This window comes from Heterodontus francisci, chromosome 24, assembly GCF_036365525.1.
Source record: "Heterodontus francisci isolate sHetFra1 chromosome 24, sHetFra1.hap1, whole genome shotgun sequence".
NCBI lineage: Eukaryota > Metazoa > Chordata > Chondrichthyes > Heterodontiformes > Heterodontidae > Heterodontus > Heterodontus francisci.
In genome coordinates this window covers 75,038,403-75,064,813 of record NC_090394.1, presented here as the reverse complement: position 1 = coordinate 75,064,813, position 26,411 = coordinate 75,038,403, and the positions used below count along the sequence as shown (strand labels likewise).

Below are 26,411 nucleotides of genomic sequence, written 5' to 3'. Positions count from 1 at the left end.
TGTATTATCTTTAGGATTGGTCCATAAATGTTACTGTGTTGCCCCAGTCATCGTCATCAATACAGCACATGACCTCTGTTTCAGGGAGAAGTAATAGAATTGAAAAAATGTACAAATTCAACAGAATCAAAAGGAAGCTGATGAAAGTAAAATCATGTTTCGTGGGAGTGTCTACTAGACAGGGGTTCAATTAAATGAAGGGGCTTTTCCTCAATTCTTGGTGGCCTCTTAGCACAACGTTCCTGATCTTTGGAGCTGGTTTGGAGAGATGCAGGTAAGTCTCTCCTACTTTATAAAGCTCCTTAAAACCTAACTCTTTGACTAAGATTTTGGTCATCTGGATCATTCCTGTGAAGCATCATGGGACATTTTATTACATTAAAGGTGCTATATAAATGCAAGTTGTTGTTGTAGCAACGCGCTAACTCAGGGTTGTCCAATTTTTTCGGGCAGAGGGTCGCATTACGATTTTTGCTCGGCCCAGGGATCAAATTTCAAAAGATAACGGCACTAAAAATTTATCTTACTAATAAAAATTACAAATGTACATTTTTGTACATTAAATGAGAAGACTAATGTATTGACTTACTTTCTCGTCACTATATTGAAAACTGATTCAGTGACATACCTGGCATTGTTTTTGCTTGCATAAGTAGTAAATCTCTGCCCACACACTTGATGTAGCGATGCAGAGTATACTGGATAGATATCCATCTGTCAGGAGTGATCTTGATCTCTCTCTCTGCACCCCTCCCCCCCCCTCCCCGCCCCGCTCTCTCTGACAGTTGTGCCGAGCTGGAGGGCTCAGAATTTAGAATTTAGAACTTTAGAATTTAGAACATTACAGCGCAGTACAGGCCCTTCGGCCCTCGATGTTGCGCCGCCCTGTGAAACCATCTGACCTACACTATTCCATTTTCATCCATATGTCTATCCAATGTCCACTTAAATGCCCTTAAAGTTGGCGAATCTACTACTGCTGCAGGCAGGGCGTTCCACGCCCTTACTACTCTCTGAGTAAAGAAACTACCTCTCACATCTGTCCTATATCTATCACCCCTCAACTTGAAGCTATGTCCCCTCGTGTTTGCCATCACCATCCGAGGAAAAAGTCTCTCACTATCCACCCTATCTAACCCTCTGATTATCTTATATGTCTCTATTAAGTCACCTCTCCTCCTCCTTCTCTCCAACAAAAACAACCTCAAGTCCCTCAGCCTTTCCTCGTAAGACCTTCCCTCCATACCAGGCAACATCCTAGTAAATCTCCTCTGCACCCTTTCCATAGCTTCCACATCCTTCCTATAATGCGGTGACCAGAACTGCACGCAATACTCCAGGTGCGGTCTCACCAGAGTTTTGTACAGCTGCAGCATGACCTCGTGGCTCAGAAACTCGACCCCCCTACTAATAAAAGCTAACACACCATATGCCTTCTTAACAGCCCTATTAACCTGGTTAGCAACCTTCAGGGATTTATGCACCTGGACACCAAGATCTCTCTGTTCATCTACAGTACCAAGAATCCTCCCATTAGCCCAGTACTCTGCATTCCTGTTACTCCTTCCAAAGTGAATCACCTCACATTTTTCCGCATTAAACTCCATTTGCCATCTCTCAGCCCAGCTCTGCAGCCTATCTATGTCTCTCTGTACCCGACAACATCCTTCGGCACTATCCACAACTCCACCGACCTTAGTGTCATCTGCAAATTTACTAACCCACCCTTCCACACCCTCTTCCAGGTCATTTATAAAAATGACAAACAGCAGTGGCCCCAAAACAGATCCTTGCAGTACACCACTAGTAACTAAACTCCAGGATGAACATTTGCCATCAACCACCACCCTCTGTCTTCTTTCAGCTAGCCAATTGCTGATCCAAAGCTCTAAATCACCTTCAACCCCATACTTGCGTATTTTCTGCAATAGCCTACCGTGGGGAACCTTATCAAACGCCTTACTGAAATCCATATACACCACATCCACTGCTTTACCCTCATCCACCTGTTTGGTCACCTTCTCGAAAAACTCAATAAGGTTTGTGAGGCACGACCTACCCGTCACAAAACCGTGCTGACTATCTCTAATGTACTTATTCTTTTCAAGATGATTATAAATCCTGTCTCTTATAACCTTTTCCAACATTTTACCCACAACCGAAGTAAGGCTCACAGGTCTATAATTACCAGGGCTGTCTCTACTCCCCTTCTTGAACAAGGGGACAACATTTGCAATCCTCCAGTCTTCCGGCACTATTCCTGTCGACAATGACGACATAAAGATCAAGGACAAAGGCTCTGCAATCTCCTCCCTAGCTTCCCAGAGAATCCTAGGATAAATCCCATCTGGCCCAGGGGACTTATCTATTTTCACACTTTCCAAAATTGCTAACACCTCCTCCTTGTGAACCTCAATCCCATCCAGCCTCGTAGCCTGAATCTCAGTATTCTCAACAACATTTTCTTTCTCTACTGTAAATACTGACGCAAAATATTCATTTAACACTTCCCCTATCTCCTCTGATTCCACACACAACTTCCCACTACTATCCTTGATTGGCCCTAATCTAACTCTAGTCATTCTTTTATTCCTGATATACCTATAGAAAGCCTTAGGGTTTTCCCTGATCCGATCCACCAATGACTTCTCGTGTCCTCTCCTTGCTCTTCTTAGCTCTCCCTTTAGATCCTTCCTGGCTAGCTTGTAGCTCTCAAGCGCCCTAACTGAGCCTTCACGTCTCATCCTAACATAAGCCTTCTTCTTCCTCTTGACAAGCGCTTCAACTTCTTTAGTAAACCACGGCTCCCTCGCACGACAACTTCCTCCCTGCCTCACAGGTACATACTTATCAAGGACACACAGTAGCTGCTCCTTGAATAAGCTCCACATTTCGATTGTTCCCATCCCCTGCAGTTTCCTTCCCCATCCTACGCATCCTAAATCTTGCCTAATCGCATCATAATTTCCTTTCCCCCAGTTATAATTCTTGCCCTGCGGTATATACCTGTCCCTGCCCATCGCTAAGGTAAACCTAACCGAATTGTGATCACTATCACCAAAGTGCTCACCTACATCTAAATCTAACACCTGGCCGGGTTCATTTCCCAGTACCAAATCCAATGTGGCATCGCCCCTGGTTGGCCTGTCTACATACTGTGTCAGAATACCCTCCTGCACACACTGGACAAAAACTGACCCATCTAAAGTACTCGAACTATAGTATTTCCAGTCGATATTTGGAAAGTTAAAGTCCCCCATAATAACTACCCTGTTACTCTCACCCCTGTCGAGAATCATCTTCGCTATCCTTTCCTCTACATCTCTGGAACTATTCGGAGGTCTATAAAAGACTCCCAACAGGGTAACCTCACCTCTCCTGTTTCTAACCTCAGCCCATACTACCTCAGTAGCCGAGTCCTCAAACGTCCTTTCTGTCGCTGTAATACTCTCCTTGATTAACAATGCCACACCCCCCCCTCTTTTACCATCTTCTCTGTTCTTACTGAAACATCTAAATCCCGGAATCTGCAACATCCATTCCTGCCCCTGCTCTACCCATGTCTCCGAAATGGCCACTACATCGAGATCCCAGGTACCAACCCATGCTGCAAGCTCACCCACCTTATTCCGGATGCTCCTGGCGTTGAAATAGACACACTTTAAACCAGGTTCTTGCTTGCCAGTGCCCTCTTGCGTCCTTGTAACCATATCCCTGACCTCACTACTCTCAACATCCTGTACTCTGGCACTACAATTTAGGTTCCCATTCCCCTGCTGAATTAGTTTAAACCCCCCCGAAGAGCACTAGCAAACCTCCCCCCCAGGATATTGGTACCCCTCTGGTTCAGGTGAAGACCATCCTGTTTGTAGAGGTCCCACCTACCCCAGAAAGAGCCCCAATTATCCAGGAAACCAAAACCCTCCCTCCTGCACCATCCCTGCAGCCACGTGTTCAACTCCTCTCTCTCCCTATTCCTCGCTTCGCTATCACGTGGCACGGGCAACAACCCAGAGATAACAACTCTGTTTGTTCTCGCTCTAAGCTTCCACCCTAGCTCCCTGAATTTCTGTCTTAAATCCCCATCTCTCTTCCTACCTATGTCGTTGGTGCCTATGTGGACCACGACTTGGGGCTGCTCCCCCTCCCCATTAAGGATCCCAAAAACACGATCCGAGACATCACGAACCCTGGCACCTGGGAGGCAACATACCAACCGTGAGTCTCTCTCGTTCCCACAGAACCTCCTATCTGTTCCCCTAACTATGGAGTCCCCAATGACTAATGTTCTGCTCCTCTTCCCCCTTCCCTTCTGAGCAACAGGGACAGCCTCTGTGCCAGAGACCTGTACCCCATTGCTTACCCCTGGTAAGTCGTCCCCCGCAACAGTATCCAAAACGGTATACCTGTTGTTGAGGGAAACGGCCACAGGGGATCCCTGCACTGCCTGCTGGTTCCCTCTCCTTCCCCTGACGGTAACCCATCTACCTACTTCTTTTACCTGAGGTGTGACTACCTCCCCATAACTCCTCTCAATAACCTCCTCCGCCTCCCGAATGATCCGAAGTTCATCCAGCTCCAGCTCCAGTTCCCTAACGCGGTTCTCGAGGAGCTGGAGTTGGGTGCACTTCCCACAGATGCAGTCAGCAGGGACACTCTTGGCGACCCTTACCTCCCACATTCTGCAGGAGGAACATGCAACTGCCTTAACCTCCATTCCCACTATTCCAAATTCCCAACAAATCTACTGAAAAACCAAAAAAAACAAAAAGTCAAAACTTGTTAGGTTAGCAATCCAACGGACAGAACTTCCTAAATAAAAAGCTTACCTTATCAACACACCAGAGTCCTTTTTTTATGGTTAGAGGAGGAGGGTGGGTGGGAGACACTACACGTGTAGTGTCTCGGGTACAGCCACCACACAAATATATACCTTTTTCCTTACCCAGCAGTCCCCTGGTCCTCCGAAAACAAAAGGGAATTCACTTTTAAACTTACGCTGAAATTGACTTCACAGCTGTAAGCCCGTTCACGCACCTCCGTTGCTATCCACGCTGCAGTCACCGAAACTAAAAGAAAGAGATTCTAAACCACACAAATATATACCTTTTTCCTTACCCAGCAGTCCCCTGGTCCTCCGAAAACAAAAGGGAATTCACTTTTAAACTTACGCTGAAATTGACTTCACAGCTGTAAGCCCGTTCACGCACCTCCGTTGCTATCCACGCTGCAGTCACCGAAACTAAAAGAAAGAGATTCTAAACCACACAAATATATACCTTTTTCCTTACCCAGCAGTCCCCTGGTCCTCCGAAAACAAAAGGGAATTCACTTTTAAACTTACGCTGAAATTGACTTCACAGCTGTAAGCCCGTTCACGCACCTCCGTTGCTATCCACGCTGCAGTCACCGAAACTAAAAGAAAGAGATTCTAAACCACACAAATATATACCTTTTTCCTTACCCAGCAGTCCCCTGGTCCTCCGAAAACAAAAGGGAATTCACTTTTAAACTTACGCTGAAATTGACTTCACAGCTGTAAGCCCGTTCACGCACCTCCGTTGCTATCCACGCTGCAGCCACCGAAACTAAAAGAAAGAGATTCTAAACCACACAAATATATACCTTTTTCCTTACCCAGCAGTCCCCTGGTCCTCCGAAAACAAAAGGGAATTCACTTTTAAACTTACCCTGAAATTGACTTCACAGCTGTAAGCCCGTTCACGCACCTCCGTTGCTATCCACGCTGCAGCCACCGAAACTAAAAGAAAGAGATTCTAAACCACACAAATATATACCTTTTTCCTTACCCAGCAGTCCCCTGGTCCTCCGAAAACAAAAGGGAATTCACTTTTAAACTTACGCTGAAATTGACTTCACAGCTGTAAGCCCGTTCACGCACCTCCGTTGCTATCCACGCTGCAGCCACCGAAACTAAAAGAAAGAGATTCTAAACCACACAAATATATACCTTTTTCCTTACCCAGCAGTCCCCTGGTCCTCCGAAAACAAAAGGGAATTCACTTTTAAACTTACCCTGAAATTGACTTCACAGCTGTAAGCCCGTTCACGCACCTCCGTTGCTATCCACGCTGCAGCCACCGAAACTAAAAGAAAGAGATTCTAAACCACACAAATATATACCTTTTTCCTTACCCAGCAGTCCCCTGGTCCTCCGAAAACAAAAGGGAATTCACTTTTAAACTTACGCTGAAATTGACTTCACAGCTGTAAGCCCGTTCACGCACCTCCGTTGCTATCCACGCTGCAGCCACCGAAACTAAAAGAAAGAGATTCTAAACCACACAAATATATACCTTTTTCCTTACCCAGCAGTCCCCTGGTCCTCCGAAAACAAAAGGGAATTCACTTTTAAACTTACGCTGAAATTGACTTCCCAGCTGTAAGCCCGTTCACGCACCTCCGTTGCTATCCACGCTGCAGTCACCGAAACTAAAAGAAAGAGATTCTAAACCACACAAATATATACCTTTTTCCTTACCCAGCAGTCCCCTGGTCCTCCGAAAACAAAAGGGAATTCACTTTTAAACTTACGCTGAAATTGACTTCACAGCTGTAAGCCCGTTCACGCACCTCCGTTGCTATCCACGCTGCAGTCACCGAAACTAAAAGAAAGAGATTCTAAACCACACAAATATATACCTTTTTCCTTACCCAGCAGTCCCCTGGTCCTCCGAAAACAAAAGGGAATTCACTTTTAAACTTACGCTGAAATTGACTTCACAGCTTTAAGCCCGTTCACGCACCTCCGTTGCTATCCACGCTGCAGTCACCGAAACTGCTCAGCACAGCAGTTTTTAGATTAGATTAGATTAGATTAGAGATACAGCACTGAAACAGGCCCTTCGGCCCACCGAGTCTGTGCCGACCATCAACCACCCATTTATACTAATCCTACACTAATCCCATATTCCTACCAAACATCCACACCTGTCCCTATATTTCCCTACCACCTACCTATACTAGTGACAATTTATAATGGCCAATTTACCTACCAACCTGCAAGTCTTTTGGCTTGTGGGAGGAAACCGGAGCACCCGGAGAAAACCCACGGTTTCACAGCTGACAGCTGCTGAAGCAGGAACACGCTTCCCAACCTTGGACCGGTTCGGGGTTTTCCGGCGGGCTTTTTTTTTAACAAGTCGGAAAACCCTGAATCTGCCTGATGTTGGGAAGCTTATTCCTGCTTCAGCAGCTGTCAGCTGTGAAACTGACTTGCAATGTTTTTAAAAGGCCACTCTGCAGGAAGAGGACAATGGGAAATGTCCCATCTCCATTCACGGAGCCCCGGGGAGGATGAGGAACAGCCCCGGGTACAGTTTACACCCGCGGGCCGGTAGTTGGACAACCCTGGTCTAACTAATTCCTGTGGACCCTGCGATGCACATCCTTATTAGAAAGTAGCTCGCAGCCCCCTCTGCCGTTTACCTGAAGATTGTTAGGCAGCTCCCACTTCAATTCATTTCTCAACCTCGTTTGATTCTCAAAAGGCGAGTGAATTTTCACCTAATCGGTCCAATATTCCAGGAATTCTCATTGATTAACATTTAATCAGTTTAGCCGCAGGGGATTTCATGATTCCTCAATCAAAACTATTTGAAACCCAAAAAGGAACTTTTGAAATTTCGTATGTAAAAAAAAAATCACAAATACCATTTGCACTAATAGTGTATTGTGTTTGTGTATAACTACTGAATATTCCATGGAGACACAAGCGGCCGGGCAGCATTTGGAAAGAATAAGTTCTGTTGTGAGTTGTTACTGCTCACCCCTTACACTTCACCCAATCTCTGACTGAGTGAAACTGACCCTCTGCTTCTATCCCACTTTCATCTTTGGCTTCAGTTTTCTGAATGTATTCACTAACAGAGCGAGGTGCTGCCTGTATTATTTTGTTAAAGGCACCAAACACTTCAATGGGTGAATGATTGCTAAAACTCGCCAACTTCAAAAGGCACCAAGAAGTTCAGATGTTGCAATAATTGTCAATCCGGTTCTGACTTGCTTAATGTCTGCACTTCCCAACGTTGCCTGGCAACAGCTCTCACCACTTCCTGCAAAGTTTAGATTCTACCAAATTAAAGCAAACGAATAAATCGCGTATTTATTAGATGGGTTATATTTGCTTTCTACAAACAACCCAAATGCGATGCACGTGTCTTCAACAATTCTAATGTTTCCCTTTTGAGATTGCAGATGAGAATATATCCATCTTGTTAGGAATGGACTCTTCCATCTCCATGACAACAGACAAACAACATCCTGGAGCCGGAGCTGGTCCGGAGCCGGTCAGTCCGGGACCTGTCAGTCATCCAGCCGCCTGGGACCCGGGACCCGGGTGATTGACACTTGCTTGAGGGATATGCAAGATCTGGGGTGGGAGGTTACAGGAGAGAGAGACAATGATCTAATGCTGTGCATTTTTTTTGAATAGTTTGCTCTGACTCTGTAGTAATTCCGGATCAGTTGCTAATAATCGTTTTCTTGTATGTAGATGTGCAGCAGTTACTGATGTGGACCAATTTCTCAGGTACAGACTGGGAGCAGGAGGAACTGTGATCACAATGAACCAACACATCGGTAACATGGCTGATATCCTAGCAAATGAGGAGTTTCTTCAAAGTGAATTGTAAGTCCCTTTATTATGTGATTTTTTTTGAAGTCACTGAATGCAGCAAAGATGATTAATATTGCTTATGTACAAACCTGCAGTAAGTAATTGGAGAAAGTTCTCTCTCACCTTTAAGTGACCATCCTTTACGTGTCAGTATAGCTGGTGAATTTGAACAGGCTTTTTGGCGACTGCTCCTCCCCTCACTTGATGCCCACATAACCAACACTTCTCACACAGAATCTGCAAAGTGATCGGCAGCATGAAGTCTGGCAGATTATATTGACCCTCTTCTGCCCGTGAACCTTGAGGCCATGTATACAGTCCCAACTGTGTTGGCTCTAGGCAGTCCTGGGCTCCATACAACTCACTGACACACCATCTAATTAATCATTGGGAGTGGCAAAAATGGACAAATATTTTCATATTGCCATCTGTATTCATTGAAAGGTGTCAATACAAGTCTAAGAGCTTGCATAGATGATCTTAACTCCATCCTTTGTAACCGGTTTTACTCAGTCCCTGTGCAGAGGCACCTTACATAGGAACAGGAATAAAGCCAATCAAAGACTTAAGTTTGATTTTGACCTCAGGCATAAAGGGAAGCTTTCTGTTGTCTTAGTGAGGTGATACATGCTGGAAGCTGCTGGTTTTTAACAGTTCTGTGGCTGTATTTCAAGGTCACAATCTGAGAAAAGCCCCTGGAGACGGAGAGAACCCTGGCGAGATGTGGCTCTCACTGACCTTGAAACAGATGATGGATTACTGGTGACACATGTCAATCAAACCAGCGGGCTGTTGGTACGTTACAGACTTGATAAGACTTAAGGGCTATACAAAAAGGTGTTGAATTTTGGCACTGAGTCTTGCTCAGGGGGTGAGGGCGTCTCAGGAAACTGAGCTGCTCCTGAGTTCCCCATCCGTGTGCTCAGCAGGCTAGGCTTCATAGTGGGAGCTCAGCATTAAATCCAACCTTGTTAACTTGTTTTTTTCCTTCTTTGAGGTTTTCCAGAGTGTTCTTGCCTAAAAATCATAAAACATAGTGACTTGTGATGACAGAAAAGCAGGGTTAAATTTCTATCACCTGTTAACGTTATTAAATTTGAACAAAGGTCTTTGCACAACACAGGAGCCAGGAGTTTATACACTATAGAGTATTAAACACGATGTATTTGTTAAATGTTTAGTGACTCCTAGTTTTTTGACACACTGCAGGGCTGTGATAGTGACATTTGGAAATGACTTTTGATTCTTGTTCATTTTATAGAATCATACAGTGCAGGAGGCCATTCTGCCCATCATTCCCTTGCTGGCCCTTTCAACGAGCGATCCATTAGCCCCACCCACCCCCCCCCCCCTCTGATTTTCCCTCGTAGCCCTGCAAATGTTTCCTTTTCAGTTTTTATCCAGTTCCACCTTTTTTGGAAGTCCAGTACTGTAGGCAGCTCCGGAGGCTGCAGTTTCCTGTCCTGAAATGTCTACTTTGCATCGTGCCCATCACAGAAAACGGAAGGGAAATGGGCGCTGGCCAGTGACAACCAGACCTCGGAGGAGTGGCTGACCAATCATAGCCTGCAACACCAAAAGTTAACACTTCATGACCTTCTAAGGCAAGGCAGCATCATCAGGTGAGTCCAACAGAAACATCAGCATTTAGTGGGAATTATATTGGCTAAAACACCTCTTAACTAGATTCCCCCCCCCCCTGTCCCTTTAGGAAAAAGGATGAGGCAGACATTAAACACTTGCAGCTCAGGTTGGACATTGTTGATAAGTTTGAATCCAGACTTCACGGGTAAGTACTTTACTGTTTCCTCTGTTACATGTTTGCTCTGTAAACACAATCAGGTTACCCAGAAGCAGAGAGAATGATGTCTGAGATGTGGGTGAGACTAAGAAGTGAGTGGACATGGTTAACAGATGGGGGTGAGACAGACAGCACAGAGGGAGAGGTGGAGGGGAAAGAGGGAGAGATGACAGTGACAGTTGAGAAGAGGAAAGATCAGGGGGACATATAGATTTGGGCAGAAAGAAGACAGATGTAACAAAAAGACTTGCATTTATATAGCGCCTTGTAAGGTAGGAATGGAGGCATCTCTTTGCACCGCCCCATTTCTGATATGGCCTGTCTGAATCAATTGAAGACAGCTTCACCCAGTTGTAGCGTTTTGAAATTTCTTACTAAACTCAGCTAAACCTCACTCCAGTCCTGATAATATCACCCCAATGTGAACACATTTATAACAGGAACTTGCTCTCTGTGCAAAGCTCCTTCCCTAGTGGAGCTCGTCCAATAGAAATCGTTGACTAGCCCCAGGTGTTGCTGTGACGACACCACTTTAACCACAGACACTAATTTTAGTGGAAAACCCCTCACACACAATCGAGGTAAATGTTCCTCACATGTAGACATTTACTGAACAAACACATGCCACCAGTCAGTGACCAAGGAATTAAAACCAGCCTCAACAATGAAAAACACTCTCACTCTCCGCTTTTTCTCTCATCAGTTTACCAACACACACACACAGAAAGGTTAAAGTTCACATGCATTCACTGTGTGAATGATGATTGAGATGACAGGCCCAAAGATGGTGTCTGTAATTCATTCATTATTCACTGATCAGAAATGCAAATCATCACATCTGGATTCCCAGTTGTCCAGGTGTGGACAGTGGCTACCATATTGGACAGCACTGGTCTGGCTGTTTCAGTGTCTTTGAAGAGGAACTTTGTACCTGGACAGTAGCTGGGCTGAGCACAGGGGAAGTGAGGCATGGTTAGAGATTCTGTGGTTGAATCGGGGAGAATTTACACCAAATCTTCGCCCAGGAGGTTGAGTTGGGTGGAATAGAGCCTGTGGTTGGGTCGGTTGTTTGTGGTCTGTGAAAGAAGTGAGCTGGATGGGCTGAATGGCCTTTTTTCATTCCATTCCTTGTTCTTGCTGATAGGATGGAGCAGAATTTGTTCAAGGGCTCGTTCTGACCCATTTTCTTAAACATTTCAGAATGACTGACCTTTATCACCAACGGATGGAATGGCTAATGGAAGGGAGTAGAAAGGTTAGTTTTCCTGCTTTGTGATCATAGAATCGAATCCTAGAGCACAGAAGGAGGCCATTTGGCCCAATGTGTCTATGCTAGCTCTCTGAACGAGCTATCCAATTTTCCCCAGTCCCCGACTTTTCCCCATAACCCCGCGCGTGATGTGTTTTATTTTTTAATGCAGTGAAATTTCCTGTGAAAGATCAGTGCATGGATTAAAGCAGGAATGTTGACATTCCAGTTTGAAAAACCTGGTTTGGAATTTGGACTGGAATATTACAGGACTGATTCGACAACCCGAGCTCCTGTCTCCTGAGCTGTATACAGGAGTGAACACTCTCAAAACAATCCTTAAAGTTCATCTCAGATATAAATTATGGACAGAGCTCCTTGATTAATAATGATTAAAAAGTCATATTCCATATTTATTCTGAAATTCTGATATTTTTAACCAGTGTTTTTGCAATCACCGCTGTTTTATAATTAGCATGGTGGCTCCTGCTGATTGAATAACATTTTTTCTGTAGTAATTAGGTGGGGGATTTTATGTCACTGTTTTGGGGAATTGTATTACTGGGATTTTGTCCGTTTTTCCCCCCAACAAGAAAACCATAAATCAGCAGCTTCGATTATGATTCATTTAAACTGCTGGAACTTTGTGTCTCCCTCTAGATGTTTGGACTGGTGAAAGGCTCTCGGGTCGGTCTGCTTATTGACTCCTCTGACGCAAACTGCGGACTTGGACGACTGCAGGACTTTCAGACAGCTCTCCTGGTCAGTGTGACAGCAGCTTGAGGGAGTTAAGGCTATGATGTAGAAAATAATCTTTCATTTGGGACAGCTGGAGTGTGGGCGATGCCATAGAACCATAGAAAAGTTATGGCACAGAAAGAGGCCATTCAGCCCATCATATCTGCGCTGGCTGGAAAAAAACTAGCCACCCAATCTAATCTCACCTTCCAGCACCTGCTCCATAGCCTTGCAGGTTACAGCACTTCAGGTGCATGTCCAGGTACCTTGTAAATGAGTTGAGGGTTTCTGCCTCCACCACCGATCCGGGCAGTGAATTCCAGACACCCACCACCCTCTGGTGAAAAAATCTTTTCTCATGTCCCCTCTAATCCTTCTACCAATTACCTTAAGTCTGTGCCCCCTGGTAATTGACAATGCCTCTGTGAAGTTTGATATGTCTGACTCCCCACTGCTGTGTTAAGTTGAACTCCATGTCTCGATTCACAGTGTCTGCTGGACGAACAGCTCTGTTACAGGAAGCAGTTTTATTTCCTCTCCTTTGGTAGTGACCTGTCTGCGCTCTGGGAGACGACACGGGATGTTAACATTCGCACGTAAGCATTTTTTCTCTGTCCTGCTTGTGAGCTTGTATTGCGCCTGTAACATGTACCTGTATCCGCCCCACCATTGGTGGCCGTGCCTTCAGCTGTCAAGGGCCTATGCTCGGGAATTCCTTCCCTAAACCTCTCCACCTCTCTCTCCTTCTTTAAGATGCTCCTTAAAACCTACCTCTTTGACCAAGCTTTTGATCACCTGTCCTAATATCTCAGGAGTCCGCTGAGTCGATCTTGCTTGCTAACTGGTTTTCCATTTTGGATACAGGTGAGGGTGATGGTTCCTCAGGGGAGTGCAGCAAGAGCCAAGTCCATGGCACCAGGGGTGGCTCAGCTGCACAGGAGGGGAGGAAGAAGAGAGGCAAGGCAATAGTGATAGGGGATTTGTTCATTAGAAGAACACACAGGTGTTTCTGCGGCCGCAGGTGTGACTCCAGGATGGTGTGTTGCCTCCCCGGTGCCAGGGTCAAGGATGTCACGGAGCGGTTGCAGGACATTCTTCTGGGGGAGGGTGAACAGCCAGAGGTCATGGTCCACATTGGTACCAATGACATTGGTAAGAAGGGGGATGAGGTCTTGAAAGCAGAGTTTAAGGAGTTAGGAAAGAAATTAAAAAACAGGACCTCAAAAGCAGTAATCTCAAGATTACTCCCAGTGCCAAGTGCTAGTGAGCATAGGAATAGGAGGATTAAACGATTTAACGTATGGCTGGAGAATTGGTGCAGGAGGAAGGGCATCATATTTCTGAGGCATTGGGATGTGTTCTGGAGCAGGTGGAACCTGTGCAAGATGACTGGGTTGCACCTTAGCAGGACCAGGACTAACATCCTCACAGGGAGATTTGATAGTGCTGTTGGGGAGGGTTTAAACTAAATTGGCAGGTGGTTGGGAGCCTAAGAGGGAGCTCAGATTGGAGGGAAGCTAAACTTGTAACAGGAAGTAGAGAAGTAGTAAGTGAAATCGGAAGGCAGATGAAACGAAGGCAAACATAAAATAGGGTCAAAATGAGGAATAATGTTAAGACAAAGTTAAGGGCACTCTATCTGAATGCATGCAGCAGTTGCAACAAAGTAGATGATTTAAAGACACAAATAGAGGTAAATGGGTATGATTTAACTGCCATTACGGAGACGTGGTTACAGGGTGACCAGGACTGGGAACTGAATATTCAGAGATATTCGCCATTTAGAAAGGATTGGCGGAGGGGAAAAAGAGGTGGGGTAGCGCTGTTACTAAAGGACAAGATCAGTATATTAGTGAGAGAGGATCTTAGATCGGAGCAGCAAGATGCAGAACCAGTTTGGGTGGAGCTAAGAAACAGCAAGGGGGAGCAAACATTGGTGGGAGTTGTTTATAGGCCAAACAGTAGTGGTAATGTTGGGCATGGTATAAATCAGGAAATTAGAGCTGCATGTAGCATGGGCAATGCAGTAATAATGGGTGACTTCAATTTACATATAGATTGGGTAAACCTAATTAGCACTAATGCTGGGGAGGATGAACTCCTGGAGTGTGTACGAGATGGGTTTCTGGAGCAGTATGTTGAAGAACCAACTAGGGATGGGGCTATTTTAGATGTAGTATTATACAATGAGAAAGGGCTAATTAATAACCTTGCTGTAAAGGAGGCATTAGGAAATAGTGATCACAATATGAAGAATTCACATTAAGTTTGAAAGAGATATCATTTATTCTGAAACTAAGTCTTAAATCTGAACAGAGGAAACTATGAAGGTATGAGGGGCAAGTTGGCTATGGTAGATTGGGAAAATACATTAAAAGATTTGACGGTAGATAGGCAATGGCTAGTATTTAAAGAAGTATTACACGGTTTACAACAAATATACATTCCTCGAAAACACAAAAACCCAACAGGAAAGATGAATCAACCATGGCTAACAAAATAAGTTAAAGATAGCATTAAGTCAAAGGAAGTGGCTTATAAGGTTGCCAGAAAAAGTGATAAGCCTGAGGATTGGGAGCAATTTAGAATCCAGCAAAGGAGGACCAAGAAACTGATAATGAAAGGGAAAAGGGATTATGAATCTAAGCTAACTAGAATATAAGAGCAGGGAGGTTATGATGGAGCTGTATAAAACGTTAGTTAGGCCACAGCTGGAGTACTGTGTACAGTTCTGGGCACCACACTATAGGAAGGATGTGATTGCACTGGAGAGGGTGCAGAGGAGATTCACCAGGATGTTGTCTGGGCTGGAGCATTTCAGCTATGAAGAGAGACTGAAAAGGCTAGGGTTGTTTTCCTTAGAGCAGAGAAGGTTGAGGGGGGATCTGATTGAGGTATACAAAATTATGAGGGGCATTGATAGGTTAGATAGGAAGAGTCTTTTTCCCTTAGCAGAGGGGTCAATAACCAGGGGGCATAGATTTAAGGTAAGGGGCAGGAGGTTTAGAGGGGATTTAAGGAAAAATGTTTTCACCCAGAGGGTAGTTAGAATCTGGAGCACACTGTCTGAAGGGCTGGTGGAGGCAGGAACCCTCACAACATTTAAGAAGTATTTAGATGAGCACTTGAAATGCCATAGCATACAAGGCTACGGGCCAAGTGCTGGAAAATGGGACTAGAATAGTTGGGTGCTTGATGGCCGGCACAGACACAATGGGCCGAAGGGCCTGTTTCTGTGCTGTATAACTCTATGACTCTATAAAGGTGAACTGTAAAAGCTTCTTTAGGTATGTGAAAAGGAAAAGATTAGTAAGGACAAATGTGGGACCATTGCAGGCGGAGACAGGAGAGTTTGAGGTAGAGAATGAGGAAATGTCGGAGAAACTAAACAATTAATTTGTGACTGTCTTCATGGAGGAAGACACAGAAAATCTCCCAGAAATACTAGGGAACCAAGGGACTTGTAAAAATGAGGAACTGAAAGTAATTAGTATCAATAAAGAGGTAGTACTCAAAAAATTAATTGGATTGAAAGTTGATAAATCCCCTGGACCAGATAAGCTACATCCCAGAGTACTGAAGGAGGTGGCTATGGAGATAGTGGATGCACTGGTGGTTATCTTTCAAAATTCTATAGATTCTGGAAAGGATCCTGCAGACTGGAAAGTAGCAAATGTAACCCCACTATTTAAGAAGGGATTGAGAGAGAAAACAGAGAACTACAGATCTGTTTGACGTCAGTAGTAGGGAAAATATTGGAATCTATTATACAGGATGAGATAACTGGACACATGGAAAATAATGATATGATTGGGCAGAGTCAACATGGATTTATGAAAGGGAAATCATGTTTGACAAACCTGTTGGAGTTTTTTGAGGATGTTACTTGTAGCATAGATAAAGGAGAACCAGTGGATGTGGTGTATTTGGATTTTCAGAAGGCTTTTGATAAGGTCCCACACAGGAAGTGTTAGTAAACAAAATTAGAGCACATGGGATTGGGGGTAATATACTGGTATGGATTGAGAGTTGGTTAACAGACAGAAAGCAGAGAGTAAGAATAAATGGGTCATTCTCAGAATGGCAGACTGTTACTCATGGGGTATCACAGGGATCAGTGCTGGGGCCACAGCTGTTCACAATCTATATAAATGATTTGGATGCGGGGATCAAATATAATATTTCCAAATTTGCAGATGACACAAAACTAGGAGGGAATGTAAGTTGTGAGGAGGCTTCAAGGGGATTTGGACAGGCTATGTGAATGGGCAAGGACATGACAGATGGAATATAATGTGAATAAGTGTGAAGTGATCCACTTTGGTAGAAAAACAGAAAGGCAGAGTATTTCTTAAATGGCGAGAGTTTGGGAAGTGTTGATGTCCAAAGGGACCTGGGTGTCCTTGTTCATGAGTCACTAAAAGTTAACATGCAGGTGCAGCAAGCAATTAGGAAGGCAGATAGTATGTTGGCCTTCATTGCAAGGGGATTTGAGTACAGAGTAAAGATGTCTTGCTGCAATTGTATAGAGCCTTCATGAGACCGCAGCTGGAGTATTGTGTACAGTTTTGGTCTCCTCATCTAAGGAATGATATACTTGCCATGGAGGGAGTGCAACGGAGGTTCACCAGGCTAATCCCTGGGATGGTGGGATTGTCTTATCAGGAGAGACTGAGGAAACTGGGCCTGTATTCTGTAGAGTTTCGAAGAATGAGAGGTGATCTCATTGAAATTTACAAAATGCTTACAGGACCTGAGGATGGATGTAGATAGGATATTTCCTCTGACCGGTGAGTCTAGAACAAGGGGACACAGTCTCAGAATAAGAGGCAGGTCATTTAAGACAGAGATGAGGAGGAATTTCTTCACTCAGAGGTTGGTGAATTTTTGGAATTCTCTACCCCAGAGGGCTGTGGAAGCTCAATCATTGAGCATGTTCAGGACAGAAATCGATATATTTCTGAATACTAATGACATCAAGGGATATGGAGATAGTGGGGAAAAATGGCGTAGAGGTAGATGATCAGCCATGATCTGTTTGAATGGCGGAGCAGGCTCGACGGGCCGAATGGCCTACTCCTAGTCCTATTTCCGCTGATCTTATGTAGCTCGGTGTCAAATTTTGTTTGATAATGCTCCTGTGAAGCACCTTGGGATGTTTTACTCCATTAAGCGTGCTATATAAATACGAGTTGTTGTTGCAGGAGAAGTGGAGATTGTTAACATTGAACAACAGGTAATGCATTGTCATTCTCACACTTTCAGCCCTTCCTTTTATCAGTGGTTGTCCTATTGTTTGTTGCAGCCTAGATGAAGCCCGGCAGTGGGTTCAAGATCTCCAGCCCAGTGGAAGCTGCAACCTGTTAAAGGCCATGAAGAGAATATTAAAAGTGAAGAGTCTGAACTCTCTGCTCATTATACTGGGAACATGGTAAGAAAGCATTGGAACACAAGAATGCCAGGTCACTGGTGTTAATTTGTTACCTTTATATGCGCAAGGGAAAGTAGGACCGAGAGCTCGTGACCTATGAGGAAGGATTGAGTCGAATGGGTCCATGTCCTCTGGAGTTTAGAAGAATGAGAGATGATCTCATTGAAACGTACAAGATTCTGAAAGGGTTTGACAGGGTAGACACTGAGAGGTTGGACAGTCTAGAACTGGAGCTTACACTCTCAGGATAAGGGGTCAATCATTTCAAACAGAGATGAAGAGGAATTTCTTCACTCCCAGGTTTGTGAATCTTTGGAATTCTCTGCCCCAGAGAGCTGTGAATGCTTGGTTACTGTGTATGTTCAAGAGAGAGGTTGATAGATTTTTTTTGGGGTACTACGGGAATTCAGGAATATGGGAATCAGGCGGGAAAGTGGGATTGAGGCAGAAGATGAGCTATGATCTTATTGGATGGCGGAACAGGCTGAAGGGGCCGAATGGCCTACTCTAGCTCCTATTTCTCATCTTTTCAATGTGTGATACAAAATGATGGTCAATATATGGTCAATATATGGTCAATATATGGTCAATATATGAGCTGCAGTAGCTGGAAATACTGCAGTCTCGTAGTGATGTCACATGATCATGAATGAGTCACATTTCAACATGTATCACTCTGACATCCAGTATTATCAGCATAAAATGCCATATTAGAAGCGGCTGCTGCATTGTACATGTCTCATTAAACTCTTTAAACATTGTGTTCTTTTATTTGCTGATAGGAAAAGCAGCCGAATGTGATGTTCAGGCACTGCCTGCTGCCTGTATATGGAACATGTCAGACTGTGAGGTTCTCAGCCATGGCTCAGTGGGGAGCACTCTCACCTCTCAGACCAGAAGGTCGTGGGTTCGAGACCCACTGCAGAGACTTGAGCACATAATCTAGGCTGACAGTCCGATGCAGACGTTAAACTGAGGTCTCATCTGTCCTCAAAGGTGGACGTAAAGTATCCTGGGGCACTATGTTCAAGAAGAACAGAGGATTTCTGCCCAGTGCCCTGACTAATATTTATCCCTCAACCAACATCACAAAAACAGATTATTTGGTCATTATCATATTGCTGTTTGTGGGAGCTTGCTGTGCACAAATCGTCTGCCTTGTTTCCTAAATCGCAGCAGTGGCTATGCTTTAAAGATTACTTCAATGGCTGTAAAGCGCTTTGGGATGTCCTGAGATCATGAAAGGCGCTATAGAAATGCAAGTCTGTTTATTCCTTTCAGTCCCGATCAGACTGCAGAGATTTTGGCCGACTATATGCAGCAGTGCATACTGGGAAGACATTTGCCCATCCAGGCTGTCGCTTATGACTGTAGTCATCACATGACTCATGTAAGTAGCTAATCGGAAGGTACAGCGTGATGTGAGACCCTTTAACCATGGAGGCTCCATTATCCAGCAGGGTCTCGATGTCTCTCTCTCTCAATGTGTTGCAATCATCTTCAATCCCAGTCCCAAAATATTGCTGCATCTGGGCAGAATTTGGGAAATTATGACCAATCTCGGACACAGATATTTCTCAGATGTAGTTTTGAATTCTTTGAGTGGATTTATTTTTTTTTGGTTGTTTTGTGCAATCAGATTCCTGATGAGTTCCTGCATATTTTAGGGGGAATAACAAGCATTGGAAGTAAATAACCAGGGGAAAGATATTGAAGGGTGCGGATGAACAGAGAGACTGAGAGGGTCAAATACACCCTTCATCAAAAGTGCCAGTGGAGTTAAAAAAAGACATTCAGAAGAAGTCAGTAGAATTTTGGGGTTTTATGAATGAAGACCGAGCACATCAGTATTGCAGCAATGATGGGCTGGTTAGGATCTATTGCCGTGGATGCAGAACGATGTTCTCTGGTACAATTCATGTTTTTCCTGTCTGAACATGTTGCACATTTTGTGAATAGGTGACAGTGAGGACCCTGGGAGATGTCTCGAGGGGACGCTATCACTCCTACTCCGCAGGCTGCCAGGTAATTATTCTTCATGGCCCCAGCTGCTTTTTGCTCTTCTTGTTTTGCTCACCATTTCAATGGACCCATTCTTATAGTCTGGAGAGACTGGGATTGGTCCCCTTAGAGCAGAGAAGGTTAAGGGAAGATTTGATAGCCGTGGTCAAAATCATGAAGGGTTTTTGTGGATTGAATAGGGAGAAATCTGCCTCCAGTAACTGGAGGACACAAATTTCATGTAATTTACAAAAGAGCCAGCAGGGAAATGAGAATAATTTTTTTTTTAATTATATGCAGCGTGTTGTGATCTGGAATGGGTGGTGGAAGCGGATTCAGTAATAATTTTCAAAAGGGAATTGGATAAATACTTAAAAAGACTTGCAAAGTTTTGGGGAAAGAGCAGGGGAGTGGAACTAATTGGATAGCTGTTTCAATGAGCCAGCACAGGCTCGATGAGCGAATGGCCTCCTTCTGTGCTGTAAGATTCTACATTTTACTCCTGAACCCGGAAGTGAGCTGGACTACAATTTGCTTTTATTTGGCACCTTTAAGATCAAAGGATGTCCCAAGGTGCTTCACCAGGGTGTGAGCAGGAACTGAGTCAAAGGAGAGATTGGGAGGGGTGATGGAAAGCTTAGTCATCTTAAAGGAGGCGGAGAGGGGTTAGGGAGAGAATTCCAGAGTTGGGGCCAAGGCACCTGAAGGTGCGGCCGTCAGTGATGGAGGGAAGGGAAAGGAGGGATATGCAAGAGGTCAGAAACAGAGGAATGAAGAGTTAGTGGTTGGGGAGCACAGAGATCTCAGAGGGTTGTGGGGCTGGAGCAGGTTACCGAGATGAGGAGAGGGGCGAGGCCATGTCAGGATTTGAAAAGAAGGATGTGAATTGCAGTGTGGGTCTAGTCTGATGACCTCTGACTTATTGCTGAGACAAGGCTTTTGGCCTCGCCTCTCTCGATCTCTGGAATCTCCTCCAGCCCCGCCCCGAGATCTCTGCGCGCCTCTAATTCTGGCCTCTTGAGCATCCCCAATTGTAATCGCTCCACCATTGGCGGCCGTGCCTTCAGCTGCCTGGGTACTGAGCTCTGGAATTCCCTCCCTAAACCTCTCCGCCTCTCCTCATTTAAAACCCACCTTTTTGGGCCAAGCTTTTGGTCACCTGACCTAATATCTCCTTATGTGACTCGGTGTCAAATTTTATTTGACAGTCGCTCCTGTGAAACGCTTTGGGATGTTTTACTGTTGTAAAGGCGCTATATAAATGCAAGTTGGTGTTGTTGTATTCAGCTTTTATTGAGTGGTGTGAGTAACTGCAAGTTCAAATCTTGTGATTGTTGATGGGGGAAGAGTTTCTCTCGGATTCTGCTTTGTGTTTCCCGGTTCTGCAGACCCAGATGTGCCGCAGCAGCGATATTGAGGCCTTAGTGAAGGAATCTCAGCGGGCCAGTCACGTGCTAGAGAAGATCCAGGAGTTACGGGAGGGCCTGACAGGAGACGCTGTCGGTGGGGTTATGGAGGAGGTAATGTCGGCTGGGAGTTGGAGCTGTTGCTGCAGGGCGGGTCACAAATGTTAGTAATATTTTTAGAGATATTTCATACTTTTGTTCCCCCGGCTCTAGATTTCAACTGAAGTCGCCAAGATCCCACCTGCTCGATTCCTACCTCAGCCTCCCAATCACGACGGACCTCTCTGTATCGAGACCTCCAGCTTCCTGCCCAAGACCTCCGCTGATTGGCTGAGGAAAAACGGCTTAAAAGGTATCGACACAGATTATCCAATGAGATCAGGGTTTGTTCCTGGGTCGATGATGGTTGTATTTCCCCATTAGTCTCCTCTCATCTCTGTGGCTGGGAGAATAAGCGAGCTCTATGGCACTGAAATTGGCCATTCGGCCCATTGAGTCCGTACTGCTGCTTTTCTCCACAAGAGCCACCTTCTAACGGCAAAGTTAGCCCAGAGTTTCTGGTACCTTCAACCCAGAGGTCATTAGTTCAAATCCCACCAGGCCAAGTCGGGAAATGTAACTCCTTAAATTTGTGACGGCTCCAGATAAAGTGGGCTCAGTCGGAGCATTCCTGTCCGAGTCAGAAGGTGCAGGGTACAAACCCCCGCAACCCCCCCCCCCCACCTCACCTCCAGACAGTCCCAGAGAGACCGGGACCCCTGATATTAACAGGCACTGGGGTCTGCGCCCTCATACAGACCCGGAGAGACTGGGACCCCTGACAGTCCCGGAGAGACCAGAACCCCCAACAGTCCCGGAGAGACCGGAACCCCCAACAGTCTCAGAGAGACCGGGACCCCCGACAGTCTCAGAGAGACCGGGACCCCCGACAGTCCCGGAGAGACCGGAACCCCCAACAGTCCTGGAAAGACTGGAACCCCCGATAGTCCCAGAGAGACCGGGACCCCCGACAGTATCAGAGAGACCGGGACCCCCGACAGTCCCGGAGAGACCGGAACCCCCAACAGTCCTGGAAAGACTGGAACCCCCGATAGTCCCAGAGAGACCGGGACCCCCGACAGTCTCAGAGAGACCGGGACCCCCGACAGTCTGAGAGAGACCGGAACCCCCGACAGTCCCAGAGAGACCAGAACCTCCAACAGTCCTGGAAAGACTGGAACCCCCGACAGTCCCAGAGAGACCGGGACCCCAAACAGTCCCAGAGAGACCAGAACCCCCGACAGTCCCAGAGAGACCGGAACCCCCGACAGTCCCAGAGAGACCGGGACCCCCAACAGTCCTGGAAAGACTGGAACCCCCGACAGTCCCAGAGAGACCGGGACCCCCAACAATCCTGGAAAGACTGGAACCCCCGACAGTCCCAGAGAGACCGGGACCCCCAACAATCCTGGAAAGACTGGAACCCCCGCCAGTCCCAGAGAGACCGGGACCCCCGACAGTCCTGGAAAGACTGGAACCCCCGACAGTCCCGGAGAGACCGGGACCCCCAACAGTCCTGGAAAGACTGGAACCCTCAACAGTCCCAGAGAGACCAGAACCCCCAACAGTCCCAGAGAGACCGGGACCCCCAGCAGTCCCAGAGAGACCGGGACCCCCAACAGTCCCAGAGAGACCGGGACCCCCGACACTACCGGTCACTGGAGACTGCACTTACAGACAGTCCTGTGGAAGGGTGGGGGGGGGGTGGAGGGGGGGGGGATTGTGGGGGCAGAAGCTCCTGATTATCCCGAGGGTGGGGGGTCTCTGAATCCTGGGCTGATATACTCACGTCCAGTGTGTGTTGGCACCTTCCCCATATTGTATGGGTCATGGGAGCCCATTAATCCTCCTGCTATATAGCGCTATCCGCCATCAACTGAGATAAAGATGGTTATTGACCATGGAAGGACAGTGACATGGTGAACTGTCAATCATCCTGTGAATCGTTCCATTATTTCACACTGCTCCCTGACGATGTGAAGACAACAAGCGGATAATTTGCAGCTGTTCACTTCCCCAAGTGGCTGCTGTGCCTCTAGATTTTGATGTGGATTCAGATGCTATATTAATATTTTCCAGCAAAGAAGCTCAGTCTCTACCAAGTGTTGGCACCGAATGCGTTCTCACCTCTGGAAGAATTTGTGCCAATTCTTCACAAGACGGTGTCCTCAACACTACACGGGGTAAATATCAGTCTTTCATGTCTCTGTTAATGCGTTTGCTTCAACTCTGAACTTTTGTCTGTCATTGCTCCGATTCTCACTGTCCTCACTCTGTTTAAATCCAGGATGGTCACTTGTCCCCTAACTCACTCCCTGAGGGACTCCCCAACTGACCCGCTTGTTTCTTTCTTCAACAACATCAACTTGTTAAAAACCCAAACTTGGTGTTACCTAATCATTTGACCTCACAGTCTATCCTTGGTGCTCCCCCTTCTCCAGTGTTAATCAGTAATTGGCTGCCTTTGATATATTCCCTTTAATAAGGCCAATGAACTGTATGTTTAGATTGTTGTTTTTGGAATGAGGCGCACTTTCTAACCCAGCTCGGCCGCTGCTCCTGATCGCTGTCCGGTGACTCCGGCAGTGGCTGTCAGCAGAGGGTGAGGTTGGGCCTGGCTGTAATGTCCAGTGTGGTTAAAGCCCTGCTGACACTCACTGTCCACACAGGAAGATTGGCCGCCAGTCCTAAGGAGCTGGGTCCTGGGGGGAAGCGATTTCTGCAAATCCCATTTTCTGATCATGCTGCGTGTATTCGGGTCTCCTGGATTTACAGATACAGCTGATGGAGAGATTAACGACTGTGTTTTTCACACAGAAAGCCATGATGCAGTTTGAGTGGCATGATGGGACAGTGAAAAATGTACACGTGGATCCCCCTCTGTTATATGAGTATCAGGTCAGAGCTTCCAACTTACACACTCCTCAGGTCATTCTTCCTTTCCCCTCCCCCATGTGCTCTCCCACTCTTTCCTCACCCTCCCTCTCTATCTCTCTCTCTCCCCCCCCCCCCCCAGTCTTCTCTCTCTCTCTCTCCCTCTCTCCCAACCTTCTCTCTCTCTCCCTCCCCCAGCCTGCTGTCTTTTTCTCTCTCTCTATCTCTCTCCCCCAGCCTTCCCTCTCTCTCTCTCTCACCAGTCTTCTCTCTGTCCCCTCCTTCTCACTCTGTCTCTCTCATCCTTGTCTTCGCTCTCTCTTTCCCCATCTTCTCTCTCCCCCACCTTTTCAATCTCTTTTTCCCTGTCTTCTGTCCGTTTCTCCCTGCCTTTTCTATCTCTGTCTCTCTCTCCTCACCTTCTCTCTCTCTCTCTCCCCCAGCCTGCTGTCTTTATCTCTCTCTCTATCTCTCTCCCCCAGCCTTCCCTCTCACTCTCTCTCTCACCAGTCTTCTCTCTGTCCCCTCCTTCTCACTCTGTCTCTCTCATCCTTGTCTTCGCTCTCTCTTTCCCCATCTTCTCTCTCCCCCACCTTTTCTATCTCTCTTTTTCCCTGTCTTCTCTCTGTTTCTCCCTGCCTTTTCTATCTCTGTCTCTCTCTCCTCACCTTCTCTCTTTCTCGTCTTCTCACTTGCTCCCTCGCAATCCCCCCGACTGTCTAAAGCTATGTTTTTTTGATTCTGTCCCAGAAACAACTTGGTCGAGCTATGAGCATGTTTGAGCGTAGGGCCGACTGGCTCTCCACCAGTAGCAGAAGGATATGGGGCAACGTTTGTGAAAAGAGGTCAGTTGTTACCCCAGGATCAGGTATTGTTCAGACTGTGGCTGAGTTACGGTAGTTTCTGACTGGATGTACTGTCTCTGTGCAGGGTGATGATATTAATGGACACCTCGGTCTACAATTCAATGCACATTATCCACATCCAACACTCCCTGCGTCTCCTGCTTGAACAACAAATGACAAATAAGGAAAGCTTCAATCTTATAGCGTAAGTTACAAAGTGACATTAATGGAAGATTAGCCCTGTCATTAACTTCCTGTGCTGTGGGGACAAGGATGTTTCCCATTATATTCCCAACTGCTTTGGGATGTTCAGAGGTTGTGGAATGTGCTATACACATTCTCTCTCTCACTCTCCCTCGGCTCCTTCTTTCCTCTCCCCCTCCCTCTCCCTCCCTCCTCCTCTCTCCCTCCCTCCCCCTCTCTCCCTCCCTCCCCCTCTCTCCCTTCCCCCTCCCTCCCCCTCTCTCCCTTCCCCCTCTCTCCCTCCTCCTCTCTCTCCCTCCCTCCCCCTTCCTTCTCCCTCCCCCTCCCCTCTGCCTCCCCTCCCCCTCCCTCTCTCTCCCTTCCCCTCCCTCCCTCTCTCTCCCCCTTCCCCTCCCTCTCTCTCCCCCTTCCCCTCCCTCCCTCTCTCTCCCCCTTCCCCTCCCTCCCTCTCTCTCCCCCTTCCCCTCCCTCCCTCTCTCTCCCCCTTCCCCTCCCTCCCTCTCTCTCCCCCTTCCCCTCCCTCCCTCTCTCTCCCTTCCCCTCCCTCTCTCTCCCTTCCCCTCCCTCCCTCTCCCTTCCCCTCCCTCCCTTCCCCTCCCTCCCTCTCTCTCCCTTCCCCTCCCTCCCTCTCTCTCCCTTCCCCTCCCTCCCTCTCTCTCCCTTCCCCTCCCTCCCTCTCTCTTCCTTCCCCTCCCTCCCTCTCTCTTCCCCTCCCTCCCTCTCTCTCCCTTCCCCTCCCTCCCTCTCTCTCCCTCTCTCTCCCTTCCCCTCCCTCCCTCTCTCTCCCTTCCCCTCCCTCCCTCTCTCTCCCTTCCCCTCCCTCCCTCTCTCTCCCTTCCCCTCCCTCCCTCTCTCTCCCTTCCCCTCCCTCCCTCTCTCTCCCTTCCCCTCCCTCCCTCTCTCTCCCTTCCCCTCCCTCCCTCTCTCTCCCTTCCCCTCCCTCCCTCTCTCTCCCTTCCCCTCCCTCCCTCCCTTCCCCTCCCTCCCTCTCCCTTCCCCTCCCTCCCTCTCCCTTCCCCTCCCTCCCTCTCTCTCCCTTCCCCTCCCTCCCTCTCTCTCCCTTCCCCTCCCTCCCTCTCCCTTCCCCTCCCTCCCTCTCCCTTCCCCTCCCTCCCTCTCTCTCCCTTCCCCTCCCTCCCTCTCTCTCCCTTCCCCTCCCCTCCCTCTCTCTCTTCCCCTCCCCCC

General features: G+C 46.9%; 1 protein-coding gene across 7 annotated transcripts in view; it reads left to right on the top strand.

The window, feature by feature from the left end:
- Positions 1 to 26,411, top strand: part of vwa3a (von Willebrand factor A domain containing 3A) — a 59,344-nt gene that overhangs the window by 2,198 nt on the left and 30,735 nt on the right. For 4 of the 7 annotated variants that reach the window (XM_068056638.1, XM_068056642.1, XM_068056637.1 and 1 more), the window contains exons 1-17: positions 8,162 to 8,359; positions 8,516 to 8,650; positions 9,313 to 9,433; positions 10,136 to 10,260; positions 10,350 to 10,427; positions 11,640 to 11,694; positions 12,349 to 12,450; positions 12,916 to 13,022; positions 17,732 to 17,857; positions 19,139 to 19,247; positions 19,817 to 19,882; positions 21,247 to 21,378; positions 21,478 to 21,616; positions 23,383 to 23,486; positions 24,121 to 24,201; positions 24,928 to 25,022; positions 25,108 to 25,227. In XM_068056638.1, coding sequence (XP_067912739.1) covers positions 8,244 to 8,359; positions 8,516 to 8,650; positions 9,313 to 9,433; positions 10,136 to 10,260; positions 10,350 to 10,427; positions 11,640 to 11,694; positions 12,349 to 12,450; positions 12,916 to 13,022; positions 17,732 to 17,857; positions 19,139 to 19,247; positions 19,817 to 19,882; positions 21,247 to 21,378; positions 21,478 to 21,616; positions 23,383 to 23,486; positions 24,121 to 24,201; positions 24,928 to 25,022; positions 25,108 to 25,227 — 1,811 coding nt within the window. In that variant the 5' untranslated portion in view covers positions 8,162 to 8,243. Of the gene's footprint in view, positions 1 to 8,161; positions 8,398 to 8,515; positions 8,651 to 9,312; positions 9,434 to 10,135; positions 10,261 to 10,349; positions 10,428 to 11,639; positions 11,695 to 12,348; positions 12,451 to 12,915; positions 13,023 to 17,731; positions 17,858 to 19,138; positions 19,248 to 19,816; positions 19,883 to 21,246; positions 21,379 to 21,477; positions 21,617 to 23,382; positions 23,487 to 24,120; positions 24,202 to 24,927; positions 25,023 to 25,107; positions 25,228 to 26,411 lie in introns of those variants that run through there. The other 3 variants (XM_068056640.1, XM_068056641.1, XM_068056643.1) reach the window with 3 other exon arrangements.